The 20,009-nt window shown below is 41.5% G+C and overlaps 1 protein-coding gene across 1 annotated transcript; it reads right to left on the reverse strand.

Moving 5' to 3' along the window:
* On the reverse strand, positions 14,001–15,291 carry LOC110432199. Its single transcript, XM_021452169.1, has 4 exons — positions 15,070–15,291; positions 14,705–14,990; positions 14,445–14,608; positions 14,001–14,341 (listed from the first exon to the last, which is right to left on the reverse strand). Exons 1-4 carry the CDS (start codon positions 15,097–15,099, stop codon positions 14,102–14,104), a joined length of 720 nt encoding a protein of 239 aa, XP_021307844.1. The 5' UTR covers positions 15,100–15,291; the 3' UTR covers positions 14,001–14,101.

Below are 20,009 nucleotides of genomic sequence, written 5' to 3' on the forward strand. Positions count from 1 at the left end.
TGATAGTACGGCATTTCCTAAAACTCAACAAAAGATAAAAACTTTGTAGCCACTTGAGTCGAAACGTCGTTCATCTATTGAAAACTTTGGGGTGCTATAAATCACCGAATGCTTTCAATCAACTCCATCAATGGACCAACACATTTGGTAAATTGGGCTTTTTCCATCTCACATCTCATGTGTTATCCTCATTCTTATTTTACCTGCTTGTCATCTCAACAAATCTCATTAGTCTTCTAATTGTGTGGTCATTATCACCAAAACCCACAACTAGGGCTTGATTGCACTTACAATCTCCCCCTTTTTGGTAATTGATGACAACACAACTAGAGCTTACAAAAATATTCAAAGTATAACTGAGATTTTGAAGTCATGGGTGTAGAGACTCCCCCTAAATATGTGAATGGAGAATTGAATTCTCAAAATGGCATAAGAGGCCAAAATTCACGTTTCACATATAAAGTTAAGTGATGGGGCTCCCCCTACATCCATGCTTCTGTGGGGTGCTGCGCATAGTGTCACAAGAATATATGTGATGCATATGACAAGTATGCACACAATCATTCAAGGAAAAAGAAAAAAAATTGTACCTCCCTCTCATTCTCCCCCTTTGGCAACAAGTACCAAAAAGTGAGAAAAGAAGAAAGAGGGATACAACACACTTAACATGTTATGGTCAGCAACAGATGAACAAGAACAAGTAATGACCATAAAATGCAAGTTCTCTTTTGATAAAGCATTTTGAACCACATTATGAACCTTTTTGCAAACCTTTTGCCTAGATACTAGTTGATCAATCAAAGGTGTGCTAAATTTCAAACCACGTTACGAGAATCAAGTATATTTAGCTCACTACGTAAAGCACAAAACCTTGTCTCGTCAAGAGGCTTAGTGAAGATATCGGCTAGTTGCTTTTCGGTGCTCACATGGCGAATTTTGATATCTCCTTTGGCTTCGTGGTCTCTCAAGAAGTGATGTCAGACGTCTATGTGCTTAGTTCTTGAATGGCTTACGGGATTGTTTGCAAGCTTTATGGCACTTTCATTGTCACACAATAATGGGATTTTGGTAAAACAACATCTGAAATCACGAAGGGTTTGCCTCATCCAAAGTAGTTGAGCACAACATGCACCGGCTGCAACATACTCGGCCTCGGCGGTGGAAAGGGCTACACAATTTTGCTTTTTAGAACTCCAAGACACTAGGGACCGTCCAAGGAATTGACATGTCCCCGAAGTGCTTTTTCGATCCACTTTGTAACCGGCATAATTGGAGTCCGAATACCCAAGTCGATCAAACTTAGAGCCCTTAGGATACCACAAGCCAAGGTTAGGAGTGTGTACTAAATATCTCAAGATTCTCTTAACAGCCACTAAGTGGCACTCTTTTGGGTTAGCTTGAAATCTAGCACACATGCACACACTAAGCATAATATCAGGCCTAGATACACACAAATAGAGTAGAGAGCCGATCATGGAGCGATATACCTTTTGGTCGATGGCTTTCCCTTCCTCATTAAGATCAAGATGTCCTTTGGTTGGCATGGGAGTTTTTATGGGCTTTGCATTCGCCATGTCAAACTTCTTTAGCATATCATGGGTGTACTTAGTTTGGCTAATGAAAGTTCCATCGTTTAATTGCTTGATTTGAAAACCAAGAAAGAACTTCAATTCACCCATCATAGACATCTCAAATCTCTTGGTCATGATCCTACTAAATTCCTCATAAAACGCTTGATTAGTACTACCAAATATTATGTCATCGACATATATTTGGCACACAAATATATCTTTATTGACTTTGTGAGTGAAAAGGGTAGGATCAGCTTTGCCTATTTCAAAGCCTTGTTTGAGCAAGAATTCCTTAAGGCATTCATACCATGCTCTTGGTGCTTGCTTAAGCCCATAGAGCGCCTTTTGGAGTTTGTAGACGTGGTTGGGGAACTTGGGATCTTCAAAACCCGGTGGTTGCTCAACATAGACAAGCTCTTGGATAGGGCCATTGAGAAATGCACTTTTAACATCCATTTGATATAGCTTGAAGTCATGATGGGCAGCAAAGGCTAAAAGCATTCGGATTGCCTCTAGTCTTGCCACTGGTGCATATGTTTCTTCAAAGTCCAAGCCCTCTACTTGAGTGTAGCCTTGAGCAACCAATCTTGCTTTGTTCCTAGTCACCACTCCATTTTCATCCTGCTTGTTGCGGAAGACCCACTTGGTGCCAGTCACGTTTGTCTTGGGTCTTTCCACCAATGTCCAAACTTGATTTCTTTCAAAGTTATTCAACTCTTCTTGCATGGCCATCACCCAGTCCTCATCTTCAAGAGCCTTTTCAACCTTGACTGGTTCCATAGGAGAAACAAAAGAGTAATATTGACAAAAATTTGCTAAATGAGAACGTGTCAATACCCCCTTTCTAAGACTCCCAAGGATGTTGTCGACGGGGTGATCTCTTTGAATGATTTGCTTGAGTCTTGGATGCTCGATGGCCTCTTGATCAGTTTCTAGATCTTCAGCTTCTTCTTCTTCTTCAAATATGGGTTGTAGGTTTTGTCCTCGAATTTGAGTTGGACTTGTTGCTGTTGTTGAAGGGGGTGCAGCATTTCCACTCTTAGGTGTGGCACAACAGCTCTGTTGTGCTGCAGCAGGGGTTTGCTCCCCCTCAATATCAGGTACATCAGCGGAAACTTGTTCATCAGCAGCTTGGGAAACCACCACATCAGTGACTTCATCTTCTTGTGGCCTAATATCGCCAATAGCCAATTGTTTGATTGCATCACAAGGTGGATCCTCCTTTCCTACAACACTTGAATCAACTTGCTCTACTTGAGAGCCATTAGATTCATCAAATGTCACATCTACCGCTATTTCAACTCTCCCAGAGGTTTTGTTGAAAACACGATAGGCATGCTCATTTGATCCATAACCAAGAAGAAAACCTTCATCAACTTTAGGTGCAAACTTAGATGTTTTGGGTTTCTTGTTAAGTATGAAACACTTACACCCAAACACTCTAAAGTAAGACACCTTTGGTTTGTTACCGGTTAGAAGCTCATATGAAGTTTTCTTCAATTTCTTGTGTAGGTAGAGGCGATTGATGGCATGGCAAGCGGTGTTGACGGCGTCACACCAAAACAAATCTGAAGTCATGTACTCATCTAGCATTGTCCTTGCCATATCAATGAGTGTTTGGTTCTTCCTCTCTACTACACCATTTTGTTGAGGGGTGTATGGACTTGAGAACTCATGCTTGATGCCCTCTTCATCAAGGAACTCCTCAACTTGAGTGTTCTTGAATTCGATCCCATTATCACTTCTCATCTTCTTGATGGGGAGACCAAACTCCTTTTGAGCTCTTCTAACAAATGTCTTCACTTTGTCCCTAACTTGACACTTATCAAACAAGAAAAATACCCAAGTGAAACGGGAATAGTCATCAACAATAACAAGACCATATTTGTTACCCCTGATACTTAGGTAGGCGATCGGTCCAAAGAGATCCATGTGGATGAGCTCCAATGGTTGTGTGGTGGTCATGATGCTCTTTGGTGGGTGAGGTACGCCAACTTGCTTTCTGGCTTGACAAGCTCTACATATCCTATCTTTCTCAAAGTGAACATTTGTTAGTCCAAGAATGTGTTCATCCTTTTGAAGTTTGGCCAAGTTCCTCATCCCAACATGGGCTAGTCAGCGATGCCAAAGCCAACTCATGCTAGATTTTGCCACTAAATAGGTCTCAAGATTAGCTTTACTTTTGTTGAAATCAACTACGTAAAGCTTATTCTATAAACAACCCGTAAAGACAATAGAGGAATCCTTCCTTCTAAAGACTTCCACACCCTTATCCGTAAAGAGACAATTGTAACCCATCTCACACAATTGAGAAATGGATAATAAATTATAGCTCAATGAATCAACATATAAAACATTTGTAATTGAATGCTCAAGGGTTATATCAACTTTATCGAGACCAAGCACATCCCCTTTAGAATTGTCTCCAAAGACAATATTCTCATTTGAGTTCACCTTTGGGTTTATGATTGGAACATACTCCTTTCTCCGGTCATATGATTTGTACATCCACTATCAAGCACCCAACTTGATCCACCGGAGGAGTATGCCTGCAAAACAAGTTTAGTTGCTAGATTTAGGTCCCCAAATAGACTTGGGGCCTTGCATGTTAGTCACGAGTATCTTAGGAACCCAAATGGAAGTATTCTTGTAGACATTGGTCTCCTTGCCAACATACTTAGCAACAACTTCACCACGGTTGTTACTTTTCAACACAAAGCATGATGACAAGCTTTGTCGAGGTGCATGGACCTTTGGTTGATAAGCATACTTGTTTGGAGTTCCCCATATTAATTCCTTTGGCTTCTCGGAAATCTTCTTTTCCTTGTATGTCATTTTCTCTTCGGGCTTAGTTTGATTAGGAACAAAATTGGTAGCCTTACCATTTTTGCGGGGCGTGACATTACCGCCCTTCATCATGGTATTGCCACTATGTGGCACTACCGCTCCGGGACGTTGTACTGTCACAATCTGTGCAGGCCGCTCTACACCAATTTTGCCCTTCCTTTCAAACTTGACACACTCATAGCCATTGATTATCTTTCTTCCATTTGTCTTGGCTTCTATTGTGTGTCCAAGCCCATGCTTGATTGATGGATGCCTCCCTTGCTTGAATTGAGGCCCTTTTGGATCATTTTCCCTTTTATCACTCACTTGAGCCTTACCACCCAAGCAATTCTTACTAATGATCTCATTGAGCCTTTCAAGCTCCTTTCTCATAGTCTCTAAGTTTACAAGGTTAGTAGAATGAGCATTCAAATCAAGATTATAACATTTTCCACAACCTTGACTAGTGGAGGGAGTAGAGGCACCCTTTGCCTTAGAGGGATGTGAGTTGCTATCCCAAAGAATGCTATATTGTTCCTCAAGTTTCTTGTACTTTCCATCTAAGTCACAAAACTTTTGCTTGAGGGCAATATTTGCTTTCTTTGTGATAGCATGGGCCCCTTGCTCCTTGGCCAAAGCCTCGCGCAACGATTCCACCTCACTTCTCACTAATGCAAGAGCTTCCTTGCTAGCAATGTAGAGGTTCTCTTGTTTGATAAGAGTCTCTTCACTAGATTCTAACTCAGCTTGAACACTCTCTAAATCCTCCATTAGCTTAGTTATGAACAGTTTGGTCTTGCTATCCAAATTTTTAGTTATGTTATCAATTTCTTCATCACTAGACACATTATCACTAGAGTAATCACTTATATCACTACTAGATGTGTCACTAGGGAGAGAAGGTTTGGATTTGGATTTTACCTTCTCATACTTTGCCATAAGACAAATGTGAGGGGAGTAGTAGTCATCATCAAACATGTCGTTGAAGAGCCTTGGTGTGGAGGATGGCTTGTGAATAGCCACAGTTGCAATCTTCTCATCCTCCTCACTTGAGCTATATTTTGTTGAGTCCCATTCATGTCCAATGTGAGCTTCTCCCATGTGTCTTTTGCTCATTTTGTAGTCGGTCTTGCTCTCTTTCTTGTCTCTCTTGTAATTGTTGTCTTCGATTTCATGAGGACAATGAGCAATGAGATGTTCGATGCTTCCACAATTGTAGCATAGCCTCTTCTTCTTGTTTGGGAACTTCCTCTTCACTACCTTGTAGCCTTGATTTTTGAGTCCCTTTTGATATCTTCTCAAAAAGAGAGCAATATCTTGCACTTTCTCATATTGTTCACTATCACTTTTATCTTCACTTGATGATGATGTTGTCTCTACTTCTTTGATTTGCTTTGGTGCTTTGGTCTTGCTAGTTGATGCTTGCTTGTTGGACTTGGACTTGCTTGTACAGGGTCGTTTGGTTGACTTGTTGGCTTTGAGAGCTATATCATCATTGATCTTGATGCCTTCTAGCTTTGCTTGCAGCTCACCAAGCTTCTTTCTTTCATTTGCTTCTTCTCTTTGCATATCAAATGTCAAAATCCTCCCAAGTACATCATTTGGTGTGAAGTACTCAAACTTCTTCTTGTCTCTAACTAGAGTGATAACGGTCTCATTTCTTGGTGAATAAGCTTCCAACATAATCTTGACAACTTTATGATCATCTAACTCATCACAACCATAGCCTCTAATCTTGCCCACCGAGGACATCAACCTATCAAACATCTCTTGTGGCCCTTCTCCATCCAAAATAACAAACCGGTTGAGCTTGGCCATCATCAAATCAATTCTTGCCTTCCTTACTTTGTCAACTCCTTCATGTGCAAGGTGCAAAGTATCCCATATTTGCTTGGCAATGTCAACACCAATCACTCTATTGTACTCATCACCATCCAAAGCACTAAGCAACACACTTGTGGCTTGACCATTTAGGTGAATGATTCTCATCTCTTCTAGTGTTGGGTTTTTGGGATCAACCGGTGACTCAAACCCATTGCAAACAACCTCCCAAATACCAGGGTGGAGACCTATAAGATAAGCTCTCATCAAGTGCTTCCACTTGGCAAAGTTAGTCCCATCAAAATGAGGTAACTTCCCTGCGGGCATATTAATGAAAGACTTGTGATCATGGTTAGTCATAGACATAGAAGAATAGTTAAAGGATACAGTGGCATATTTGTTGTTGTCGTTCTTCTTGCCCTTTCCTTTCTTGTCCTTCTTACTATGCACTTGATAGGACTCATCATCATCACCATCTTCGGAGCTGCTAGAAAGCTCACTAGAAGATGTGTTGGGAGCTTTGGCTTCTTCTTTCTCCTACCTAGCTTGCCTTCTCTTTCTTCTTTCTTCTCTCTTGAGCCTTCTAGCTTCTTTTCTTGCCTTCTTCTCATCTAATCGTTGTCGCTCTTTCTTCTTTTCTCTTGCTTCTCTTTTGAGCTTTCTTGCTTCTTTCCTCTTTCTCTTCTCTTCTTCAGTGAGAGCCCTTTCACCATCGGTAGGCTCGAGATGAGGAAGTGTGGTATTGCTTGCTGTCGACACACTGAGTTGGCGGCTATCAGTGTCACTGTCATGCAAGCCCATTTCCTTTGGACGAACTTCCGTAGACTTTGCACCGCTCCATCTTCCTCCGGGCTCCATACCTCACGCGGTGAAGCGCACACGAGGTAACCGGCTCTGATACCACTTGTAAGGATCCTTGGTAGCTAGAGGGGGGTGAATAGGCGTATCTAAAAACCTAAAACTCAAAAACTCAAGTTGCAGAAGTTAAATGCCTGTCGGTACCACCGACAGTTTGGGCCGGTACTACTGGTGTAAGACAGCCGGTACTACCGACGCAAACTGTTGGTACTACCGACCTCCTAAGAGAGCTATGAAATCAGAGTATAATGAGTTTTGATTTCAGATCTGGGAGTTACCCCACTCTCCTAGATGTAGTTGAGGATGATGTTGAAGTTCCCTTGACTCGATTCTTCTCCAAAACGTAGATCGGCCCTTGTTCACCTATGAAAAGGGGTAGAGAGGAAGAACACGAAGAACACAAGAACAAGGATAGTCGATGCTACCTCCACAGCAAGACAAGATATTTATCCCGAGGTTCGGCAATCCCCACTAAGGAGTTCCTACGTCCTCGTTGTTGAGGTGACCACGAAGGTCCGGCCACTTAGGCCTCCTCCCTCAAGCAACCACGAAGGTTAGCTAGAGATTTCCACTAAGAATCAAAGGGTAACACAAACACTTCGGGGTGCCCTCACAAATGAAACAACATGAGCAACCACAAAGAACGCCTAGCCGGCTAGGGTTCCAAGAACCCAAGAGTAACAAATGCAAACCAACCGGCAAGACGAAGAAACCAAGTGCTCAAGTCACAAATCAAAGCTCCCAACTCTCTAATCTCACTTCTCTAGCTCGAATCTCTCAAGGATTGAAGCCTAGGAGCAAAGAGGGAGAGAGAGTGGGTGAGTCAAAGCTTGGAGACTATTTTCTTAGATGTGGATTCGAAGGAATGGAAGAGCCAACGGTTAGAAATGAGGGAAGAGCTATTTATACATAGGTCCTGAACAACTGCCGGTACTACCGGGGCAACCACCGGTACCACCGGCTACCTCAGATCTAACGGTAAGAAGTCTCTATGATTTGCGAGAAATAAGCCTACCGGTACCACTGGGCTTTTGTCGGTACTACCGACCATTGCCGGTACCACCGGTGGAAGGCCGGTACCACCGGCAGTTCAAATCTCCGCAACCAAAGTTAGAGCAGATTTGGCCAGCCGGTACTACCGGCGTTTCACCGGTACTACTGGTGCTGGCCGGTACCACCGGTCTGAGCCCGATACTATCGGTAGTTCATTTTCTCGCAAAACTCAGGAGAAGGGCTGCCACTGCCGGTACCACCGGCCCTGACGGTCGGTACTACAGGCTCACCCTGGCAGAGAAGAAATTTCCTAGTTGTTCGTGCGTGCAAGTGTGACTCTCAAGCGCAAGATGTAAGTTGACTTGAGCATCCCTATCGTCATCTTACCAACTTAATTTGCATCCCTCTTGATAGTACGACGTTGCCTAAAACTCAACAAAAGATAAAAACTTTGTAGCCACATGAGTCGAAATGCCGTTCATCTATTGAAAACTTTGGGGTGCAATAAAACACCGAATGCTTTCAATCAACTCCATCAATGGACCAACACATTTGGTAAATTGGGCTTTTTCCATCTCATTTCTCATGTGTTATGCTCATTCTTATTTTACCTGCTTGTCATCTCAACAAATCACATTAGTCCTCTAATTGTGTGGTCATTATCACCAAAACCCACAACTAGGGCTTGATTGCACTTACAATATTGTTGGGAAAGGTGTGATGGCTAGTAGTCAGGAAAAGAAAGCTGCAGGTACCAGCGAGATCGATCTTGGTTCGGAGACTGGGGGCAAGAGCTACTGATGTGTGTGTAGGGTTGTACCTTTTGGTTGGCTAAAACCTTGAGCCATCAGGGATATCTTTTTTTTGGGAAGTCCATTGTTACTATAGAATGAGGTCGTAGTAACATTATATTGTAGTCTTTTGAACGGGAACCATGTTCGTGACCCATTGTAATGACTTTCTTTTTATTTACTATTAGTTCAATAATCATGTAGCTCTATTTTATCTAGAACCTAAAAGACTGAGAAGAAGAGCCGGATTTGTGATCTTTTTGGGTTTATGTTACCCTATTAAATGTGTTACAGCTTAGTTTTATTGGTGAAAAAATTGGGTCTTGGTACAGTAGCACTTTAGTTTGGGTTTTCCAATTACAGTAGAATTAAGCACTAGTAAAAAGGATAAACCCAAAAAGATCACAAATCCGGCTCTTCTATAGTTAGTGTATAATCACTTCCTGAATCTTTTGAGTATAGTTAGTGTATAATCAAATAATAATTATCAAATAAAGAAGGAAGTGCTACAGTAGCGAAACCCAAAAAATTTCACGAACAAAAGAAGTCCTTAGTTCAGAAAAATTTTTGTTTTTAGATCTTGTAGTGTTTGTGTTTTTACTTGGCTATTGTTGACCAATAGTTCGTTAACTAAGCTCAAAAAATGAAATATGCAATTTAGATGAAAACTAAGCAATTAGTTTTTCTTTTTGTATGTGTTTAATGGATGAAACATGTAAAGCAACAATAGAGGTGTCGAGAAATCTTGACATTTCTATTGTTTTTAGGGTGAAGAGAAGACCAAAAACCATTGCGAAAAAATTAAACATTAACTGTCACATGTAAAAATGATGGAACATTAAAAGATAGATTAAGAAATTAATTATAAGTAAGCATAGTATTTGCGGGAAGAATGTTTGGATCCAATATAATGTATAATTAGGAAATATTATTTTAGAAACAAGGAGAATAGATACAGTAACTATTAAAAAAAGTTACAACCAAACAAGTGCTAGCATTTAATATTACCAGCTGGTGTTTGGTTCCTTTTGCCTCAAGGGTGGGTACAGCTGTAGTTCTTATATTGAGGTCTTGAACCGGGGTACCTTGGCCAAGCTTTGTCATAGTAACAAAGGCCTGAAGCATAGCTGCCCATGGGGTCTGCGCAGTCCAGGGTGAGCACCATGAACTATCTTTCTTTACCATTTTTTGGATGTACCAAAGATAAATCGTCTGATATCTACTCTGCTTCATAGGATGGTTCATTTTCGTGGGGTGGATTCGTGCCTAGGTACCAAGTGTTGCGTATTGTAGCGGCGGACATGGATCGCCTGGTAAGTTTGCAATGATAATAGCTTGTTGGTTCTTGATATTCACCTGATAAAAATGGGATTCAATCGTGAACTTGTTGTAGGTTGTACCGGAAAGAGTCTTCAGCGCATGTGATCTGACTGCTGGAGATTGTGTGTACATTAGGGACTGTCTGGGTCGTACTTTCAAGATTGCAATTGAGAAGCCAGGGATGAACTACTTGTTGGGTTCTGGTTGGGGTGACATGCTGCAAGAAATAGATTGTGGTTGCGGGGATGAGCTGATGTTGAAGTTCAAACTTCAAAGGCAAAAGAACATGGAAGGGGGTCGTATTCTGCGGCACAACTGGTAATCAGAAGTTTCCTAGGAGGGACAATAGACGCACAGGTTCATCTGCAGTTGAGTCTACCCACTGTGAGTTTTCTCCATGACCATGCTATGTAGTTTGTTGTACAGTTTAGAGCAGGGCGATAAAATAAACTCAGACATCAACCAACTAGTCATTGATTTGCTGTGGCATGGCAGTGTTCTACAAGACTACAACGACAAGCATGCTCCTGGAGGAGATGCTCCAAGCCCTGGTAGAAATGGAAACAATGCGAGAAATGCCATTGAAGTAGGCAAGTGTGATACTCATCATCTTAATGTATTTTGGACCTTTTTTTGTTCAATTCTTGAAGAGGTTGATGCTTTTTCCCAGGAAAAGTTGGAACAAGGAGTCGTCCAATCGAGTTAGATGGTAACTTAACCTCATTGAAAAGTTTTGCCTCGTACACATTTTGTGAACATTAGTTGTTGACTAGCTAATTTGAATTATAAACCACTGGACAGAAACAAATGCTGAAGAGGTGGTGTATAACATCTCCGGTAGAGAGATCGACGAAACTATGAGAGATTTCTTCGACAATATGTCTAAGACTTATGATCTGCGGATCCCATTGTACTACTGCAAACTGGATCTGGTTGACATAGCATGTGATTGTATTGTAAGTTTTTTGCAGTTCTCCATTACTTTCGAGGCAAATATAACATTTTGTTCACAATTGAGTAAGTTTTTTTACCTTCATGCACTATACAGGCTTTATCGAAGGAATTCGGTAAGAAATATGTGGTTCCTATAATGGAAGAAGATGGTTACGCAGTAGTGGCACAACTTTACCACGATGGGCATGAGGAGAATTATAAAGTGAACCTCTGCATCACATCAGATGGGATGGTGGTTCTCGCAGGGGATGGTCTGCCTTTGTGAATAGAAATATCGTTCCCTCGGGGATGGAAGTTGTTTTCCGATTTGATTTCGGTGATGAAGATATCAGTATCTACGTCTATGACTTTTAATTAATATGCAGTCTGTTGTAGTAGTTTGTGTCCTGCTTTCTTTGTCCTGGGAAGACCTCCTTGAAGACATTGAATCCTATTCCAAAACTAAGTTAGTAGTCTGAATCTTTTATTATGATGTATCCAGTGTTTAGTGTATCTTTTCTATTAACGACTCTGAATGTAGTTGTCTAAATATTTAATATGTGTTTATGTGTGGAATTTTTGGGTGCATCTAATTCTCTCCTTTTTTAAGATAATTCAAGTTGATGGTGCTAGCTATCCCCCATGTAATAAGCCTGACAATCTTTCTAGATACTGTGGTAGCTGAGTGATTGTTAATAGTGACACCAAAGGCCAAGATGTTAACCAGATTGTTTAGACTAGTGGACAAATTTAGTGGCGATGGGTTGGGTTCTGTTAAAGGGGCGAAGTAGTAGTGAAGGGAGATGTAGTCAGTTTTCTTCTTGGACTAACTCAAGTATAGAAACCATATTTTGAAATGGACAAAAGGGACATATATAGGTATAGGGAATGCAGCTGTTAGTGTAGCTAACGGGGAGGGGCTCTGATATTTGACTTCGATGAAAGAAACGACGGCGAGAAGTGATAAGTACAGAAGGCAATAGCATGGATACGACCTAAAACACTTTGGTTCGTGCGAAAAAATTGGAAAAGCATGTTTCGTGTAATATGGTTGTTCGTGCGCTAGCGTCGCATAATAAAATGATACCTAGAGATAACGAGAATCAAATTGGGTAGTGAATCCACTAATTTTACAACAAGTCGCCATAGCCCAGGAGGCATAAAAAAACCCCAGCCATTTGTGAGTGAAAAAAAAGTGTAAGTGTTGATCCTGGAAACCGACAAGGCTCTAGTCAGTTTTGTTTTGCAAATAATCAGTAGCAGCAGTAGCATGAAATGCCACCTAATGATCGTTGCCTGGACTTTTTCTCGTGATCAGGTTTGCTGGTGAAAATGGATGCTCGGCAGGGTAAAAAGTGGCCAGTTGATGTCAGTGAATACACAAAGCTACAACATTTCCCCTCCGCACAGCAGTCAGAAGACGGTGCTGAGGACAATTGTCAGTTTAGTCTATGCAATACAAAGCCTATGCTGCCACTAGGAAAACAGTGCTACAGTGGGTACTTTCATTTTTTTGGTAATTATTACGAAATCAGAGACAAACTTAGCTTAAAAAATTTGTATCCCAAATTAAAGCCAGAATATGTAATTAGTTATTTTTAAACTCTATATTTAGTGCATCATACATGTGCCGCTAGATTTTATGTGACAGGGAATCTAGAAATTTTTTGTGCACTTAACAAGGCCTTAGGCTTTAGGTTACCCCAAAATCAAAAAGTTTATGTAATTGTATGGGCATAATAAGGAGGCCTATGCGTGACATAAAATGAAAGATTATGTAATTGTATACCAGCTTTCCAAAACAAGATATGGACTATGAAAGTCGGAGTTCACAAAAAACAAAAACATTAGAGCAACTCCAACATTTTGCCAAGCAAAGTTTCCATACTTAAAATATTATCAAAATAATAAAATTTCATCTCTAACAGTTTATTAAATGAGGTTACTATTTTTAGCAACATGCTATTTCTCCCCCAACTCACTAACATATTTAGGCGCGCGCATGGCAATTGTCATCCGGCCGCCAGCTTCTACTCTTCTTCAAACCTAGCAGAAACTGATTGGACATATGCAGTTAAATGAGACGGGTCAGTGCCGGCCGGACGTACGTGCTTGCATGTTATAGTCGAAGGGCCATGCTGTGAATTAGTACTCGATCTGCTCCTGACAATTCTAATCTGCTAGGCTACTTGTTTTCAATTTATGAATGCAACCAAATTTTCACAAGAAAATAAACATTGTGGATATTTGTTCTAAACAAACTGATGAATGAAATATAAATCCAAATATTATAGGTTGTGGGGCTACTTTTTTATTTTTACCAAGTTAAAATGACAAACTATTGGAGAGAGTCTATCTTTTGAATTGCCATATATTTTAGGGTGTTGTCAAATCATGATATTTGCCAAGTGAATTTTGAAAAATTGCTGGAGATAATCTGACGAGTTTGAGCCTAGGGTTGAATCTTTGAGAAAAGTAAACACGAAGTAGTTGGCATTTTTTTTATTTAGCCTCAATAATTGATTTTTATAGAGTTGGCATATGCCATAAAAAGAAAAAAATGGTCTCATCTAGTAGATTTCACACCTGCCTCTCTATCAGAAAATGTAGATTTCACACCTGCCCCTCAATAATTTCACAGCTGCCCCTCAATAATTTCACACCTGTTCTCAACTGCGGCTATAAATAACCGATAATCTGGTTATCGCTTGCATACAGGAAGGAACTAGAAACCAAAAAGCATAAAGGGACCAAAACCTAACTCTAATTAAATTGCGCAAACTAAATGGGGATGCTGAAGTTTTTTGAGTGGTTCTTGATATAGCTCGTAGATAACGATGTCGTTGTCAAACATAATAGCCATCTTAGACGATACAGAAACGTAAAAATAAGGAGTCTTGTGATTTATTACATGTTATCCAAGAGGTCACGGCATAGACAAAAACAAAATATCCAGCTATGTCATATGCTGGAGCTGCTACGATGGCGCTAGACCTCATACACAGTAACTTGCCAACCACCATCGCAAATTTCAAACTTAAAAACGTATAGGAAACCTATCTTGATGCCATTTGCGCGGACAAAGTCAAGCCATCCACCGTTAATTTTGGCCGATTGGTCTTCCCGCTTCTGGATGTTGCCACTGTAAATCAGGGAGCTGCCGTCGAACACCAAACCAATCTTAGCAGGCCCAGCTGGGAGTTTCGCTAAAACGTCCCTGGCGAGTAACTTTAAAGAGAAAATAACCAAACAGAAAAAGGGAATAAATGTATATTAGTTTGCGAATTGGACAGAAATGTAGCGTAGTAACTAATTATAAAAATATAATTACCAGAGTTCTGTTTTCAACCGCACTTTGTTTCATATGTGCGGCGAATAGTACAATTGGATGTCTAGAGGAAACCCATATAGAGTATAGAGTGCTGACAAGCTTAGGGGTGCGTTTTACGCCTTTGCCGTGGAAGAACTTGACCTCTGCCCACTGAACTACTCTACCTGAAAATTGTAAAGTGAAAACTTGTTGTTCGTACGATTGGCTAATTTATCTGTTCGATCAGGATTGCAATCTGGAATGATTAAAAATGAGCTTACGTCTTTTGTTGGTGTTCGTCAAAGGATTAGGTGTTGGCGACTTCTGGAGGCCGCCTCTGGTCATGATTGTCAGCGAGAATGCCATGGATTCAGTGCGGGTAAAGAGGCCTATATCACCTTGAGAGACACACTCGTTGTCCATAAGATCGGCCCATCCGTTCCTTATTACTAGACTATCCATGTAACTCTCCATCCAAACCCGATACAGTGAACCGCTAGGAGCGGTGATGCTGAACCAGTGTTTGGACAGAACCTCAGGCTCTATAGTGTATCCTCTAGGATGGAACTGCAAAGGAAAACATAAATAGACGGGACTAAGAGTCGGGGTTTACTAAGGTTGTAGATGCGAGTTGGATTGTACTGACCACCATTTCCCAAACGTTCCCAACGAACATTTTGAGGAAACAGAATCCAACACCAAGGATGGTATTTTGCGGGTTGTCTTGATTTGTCTCACCGGGATTGGGGATCACGGATGAATTAGAACGCTATGGAATAGGAAAAAAGATCTTAAATAACAGGATAAATTAATTCAATACAAAGAAAAAGGGACTTGCCTGTCTTGAGGAAGAAGATGCGGAATAACCAGGAATAGGGACTCATGCTGCAAGGGGGAGTTCGAATTGATCTGGAGTGTTTTCCACCGCGTGCCATGTCTCCAAAAAGAGGTAGCGGATGGTAGTTGGTCTGTGTGTTGAGATATTTGCTTGACTGTAGGTGGGCGAGGGAAAACCTCGTTTGGAAATGGATGAGTGTTCTCTAAGGTCTGTAGCTATAAGTGATGGAAGGGCTGGCCGAAGGCAGTGTTGACACTAGCTAACACCACTTAGATACTAGGTTGTCATCCCTAGCATGGCGTCAGAGTGTACAAAGGTATTTATAAATGTAAAGGCTCTCTAGAAAATCATCTATTCTATCCGCAAGCGCACAGATAAAACACCTCGTTGTAGCATTTCACCAGGATAAGTATTCCAGGTATCGTTATTTATAATTTTGCTCTAGGGATCTAAAGAAGATGGAATTAAATCAAGGGACAAAATCTATCAAGGCATAGACTAGAGATAAACTTGCAAGAACATGATTACTAAAGAGAAACTCGTCACACAGTCACTTACTTTAGCAGGGGGTAAACCATAAAGATAATGATAATAAAGTATAAGTTCATGGGTAGATAGCACAGCGATTAGAAAATAGACTACTCCTCATATATGTAGGTGATGTCGGATTAGCTAGAGAATGGATTCTAAGTTATCTACTAACTACTAAGTCATAATCTACTCTAGTTATCTACAAGATCATATATAGCATAAAAGACTCTTCATTCATGTATAAGAAACATTGATAAAGTAAATCAGAGCATCACATGACTTACTCCACAATACCGGTTCTGCCTGTCCTATCAACGGAGGGTGGACTATATAAGAATCAACGAAGCTGTCACTATCGCGAACTACCACACGACTCGGCCAATAGGATACATTTGCAGATAAATAACATCTAAGCACCACGCTCACATGTGATCTATCAACTAACTCCCTCGCGACAAGAGCTAAGCGCTTTGCAAACTTATACATAAACTCATTATCAATTAGAACTATATCAAATATAGAACTAGAGCAAACTAAGAACATAATAATTAGAGACATAATGCAATTAGAACAATAGAATTAGAGAAAGATATGAATAATACCAATCTTTATTTCCGAAGATCCGAATCCAGAGCGTAGTGCTCTACTTCTCTAATTGCTATCTAATCAAACCTCTAAACTTGAAGGATTAGGGAGTAGCTAATTCTAATTCTCTATGGGAGAGAGATCTAAACCCTAACTTTGGTGGCTACCTCTGAATAATGATTTCTCCTCTCTCCTCCAGGGGCCAGGGGGTCTGGTTTTATAGTCCCCTCAAGTGAACGTGAGCCATTGGATCAAACCGACATAGATTGTATGGTTTAGATTGATCCTTTAGGTCGGTGGAGAGTTGTCCCGAAGCAGAGTCCTGGTTGGCTTCCTGGCCAGGGCGGGCGCCCAAGGAGGGTGGGCGGCCGCCCAGCTCCCGAGCCCGAATCGCGTCCCGTTCGTTCCCGTGGCTTCTGGATCCTTCTAGATTGAGGAAAATTGCGCGGCACGTAATTATCTCGTTGTAAACATGACATGTGGGCCTTCTCTCCATATTTTCTGATAAACCCCTGCAGAAATAGATAAACACCAAAACTCGTGGAATTCTGTCAGATAAAACCCTAATTCTAGATGTTTGTTTCATATTGATCCTTTTCTATGTTTATTTGATTATTAATTTTAGTACTTAAGGACCGTCAACAAACTCTCCCAAGCTTACCCTTTGCTCGTCCCTGAGCAAATAACTAAACTCAGACGGATCAGGAGTTGCTTCAATGTTTTCTTTCCTGACAGGCACACATGCTTTTACATAAAAATTCTTCCAGATTAGAGTGAAGTGTTATGGAGTTTAGTACCTGCACTTAAATCTTAAGTAATCAAAAGACAAAATAGTTAAGTCAAGCACTATCCCTCTTGTCTATACTTCACTTTTGTTCTAGAGTTTTTCATAAGTTTTCAAAATAAAACTCAGAGTTCCCAGCAATGATTCTCTCAAGTCTCTCTATATGTGGTATTTGTGGATCCTTACCATAATATCACTTACCTATAGCTAATAGAATAATTAAGTGGAGCTCATAGGAGTGGAAAACAGCTCATACATATGTTGTCTAATCGAGCCATGGATCCAAAGGAACTCAGCATATAATTAAATCAAGACGTGCATGTGTGATGGAGTAAATGATAGTGATGGTGAAAATGCATAAGTGATAATAAAATTTACTTCTCATTGCTCCTCATATTGCTATCTCTCCTCTTCTTTGATCTTTGCTTTGGGAGAACATGGGCTATCTTTTTTTCCTCTCTTCTTCTTTTTTTTCAGGTGGGTAGTAGATACCCTTAATTCTACTGTCGGACACTTGTCCATTTTTTCCGCTCAAGTGGGCATCTTTGTACCCCTAATTCTACTTCGGACACTTGTCCATTTTTACCTCTCATCTCACTCTTTTTCTTTCTTTTTCGAGGTTCCGGGCACTTGCCCCTTTTTATTTCCTCGCATATTTTTGCATAACCCATGCCTCTTCTGCATTGAATCTTTTTAGCGAGAGAATAACAATATTCGGGACAGTGAGTGATACTATTTTTAGCAATTTTAATGATTGGTGATGAATGCTGTGGTAGATGTGTGCAAGTGAATATCTTAATTTAACCACATGAAAAGCTCCTAAGGGTCTACACAGCTCGATCAAACTCAATGTGAATATAGTAAAAGATGTTATAGCAAGTATGGCTGTGGTAGGTAGTTTTGTTATGCTAGGAACTCATCATGCGATTTGTAAGTTTTCAAAATAAATCTCCAGAACTTAGTGTAGTAGAAACAAGATAAACAGTAGCTCAACTTTATATCATGCCTTTCTCTTACCTTGACTTTAGTAACACCCTAGGTGTTAAGCATGCATTTAGTCCCCTCACAACATGCATAAGCATCCTCATCAATCATAAGCATCACGAGCATGTCATTCTCTTCAAGTATGATTTTATGTGCATCATTTCATGAGTTTTAAACATGTTAAAAATGTGATGCTTGCTTTAAAAATTGGGAAATATTCAAACTAGGTTGGTTTATGTGTAAGAAGAATTGAGAACATTTTTGTGCAATTTTTGGAGCCAGGGAAATTGAGAAATGGAATTTATACAAAAATATCCAAAAAGAATTTATTTGAAAACCTAGAACTAGTTTTGTTTTGCAATTCAAATTCTATTGGGAATTTGATTTGGCTTATTAAAGCAAAGTTGTAGAGTTTTTATTTTGGAACAATTTTGTTTTTGGGAGCAAGAGGTGAAAATGCTTTTTGGCTGGTCCAAATAATTTTAGAAAGGAATTTGGAAAAAAAAATTCAAAAAAAAAGAAAGGGGGAGCTGTTCACTGGCGGGCCGGCGCCAACCAACCGGCCCAGCCAGCGAAGCCAGCCCAGGCCGACCGCACCGCGTCCACCCCCTCCCCGCGCGCGCTCGGACACGGCCGCGCCGCGCGCGCCCGACCGCGTCAGGCCGACGGCGCCGCGTGGACGGCATGCGCTGCTCGCCGGCGCCACGACCCCCCCCCCTCCGCTGCGGACAGCGCCACCTCCCTCGCCATTCTCTCCTCCACCCGGTGCGCGCCCCCTCGCTCTCTCTCGCGCTCTCCTGCCTCCTCTCCACGCGCACCGTGCCGCCGCTCGCCATTGGAGCTCCCCGAGCTCCGCTCGCCGTGTTCCCGGCACTCCGTCGCCTCTCCGAGCTCCGCATTCGTCTCCGCGTGCTCGGACGTAGTTTCTTCGCGCAGGTAAGCGGTTCTAGCGAGCCGAATCGCTCGCCGGAGAGTCCGCGGCCTCGCCGGAGCTCTCCGCGGCTTCGGCATCGCTGGTTTTCCCCCTCCCGAACCTCTCTTGCCTCGCTAGCGCGCGCATTATGGTCGTCGTGGCTCCCTGAGTCGCGAGAAGCCGCACTCGAGCGCTCTACCGGAGCGTGGTGGCCGGCACCGCTGCGGCAGCACCGCCGGTCCGCCATTGCCGGTGGCCAACTCGCTGTGCGGGGTTTCAGGGCGAGTAAAGGGGTGGGATCGAGTCGCAAGAGGGAGGCGAACGTGTTGGTGCCGTTGGTTCCGGCCGAGAGGCATCACCGGCGGCGAGCCGTCGTCGGGGATCCCCTCCCCTCTCGGTGTCCTGGCCAGCGGGCCCGGCTGGCAGGCGGGTCCGCTCGTCAGCGGCCGCGGGTGCACTGCACCGGGTGCACCTAGCAGGTCTCGGGGTGGATTTGATTTGTTTTCAGAAAAATAATTTCCAGGAAATGATTTAAATGTTCAAAAATCCATATCTTGATGAATATAGCTCCAAAAATTGTGAAATAAATTTTGGTGTATTCCTTATTTCCAGATCTATAGCCTAGTATGTTTGCATGTCGTGACTAAGTAACTTTTCTGTGTAAGTATATTTAATCCATGTTTTTGTCAAACTTGGAAAATGCATAGTAAACAAAATAGGGCTCTGAAAAATGTAAAATTTGTTTTGCTGACTCTGCATGTGTGTTTAATCACTGAGAAAATATTGTTACATATTATTTGGTGTATAAATGAATTTATGGTAATTTAAATTCTTGCATGGCAGTACTTTATGATTTTTAATAATTAAATGGGTCATGCAATAAATCTGGAAAATTTTGTGGGTGTTTCTTATGATATTAGATAAATTGTAAAAATATGAAATCTGTTGTTT

Source organism: Sorghum bicolor, chromosome 2 (genome assembly GCF_000003195.3).
Source record: "Sorghum bicolor cultivar BTx623 chromosome 2, Sorghum_bicolor_NCBIv3, whole genome shotgun sequence".
Lineage (NCBI taxonomy): Eukaryota > Viridiplantae > Streptophyta > Magnoliopsida > Poales > Poaceae > Sorghum > Sorghum bicolor.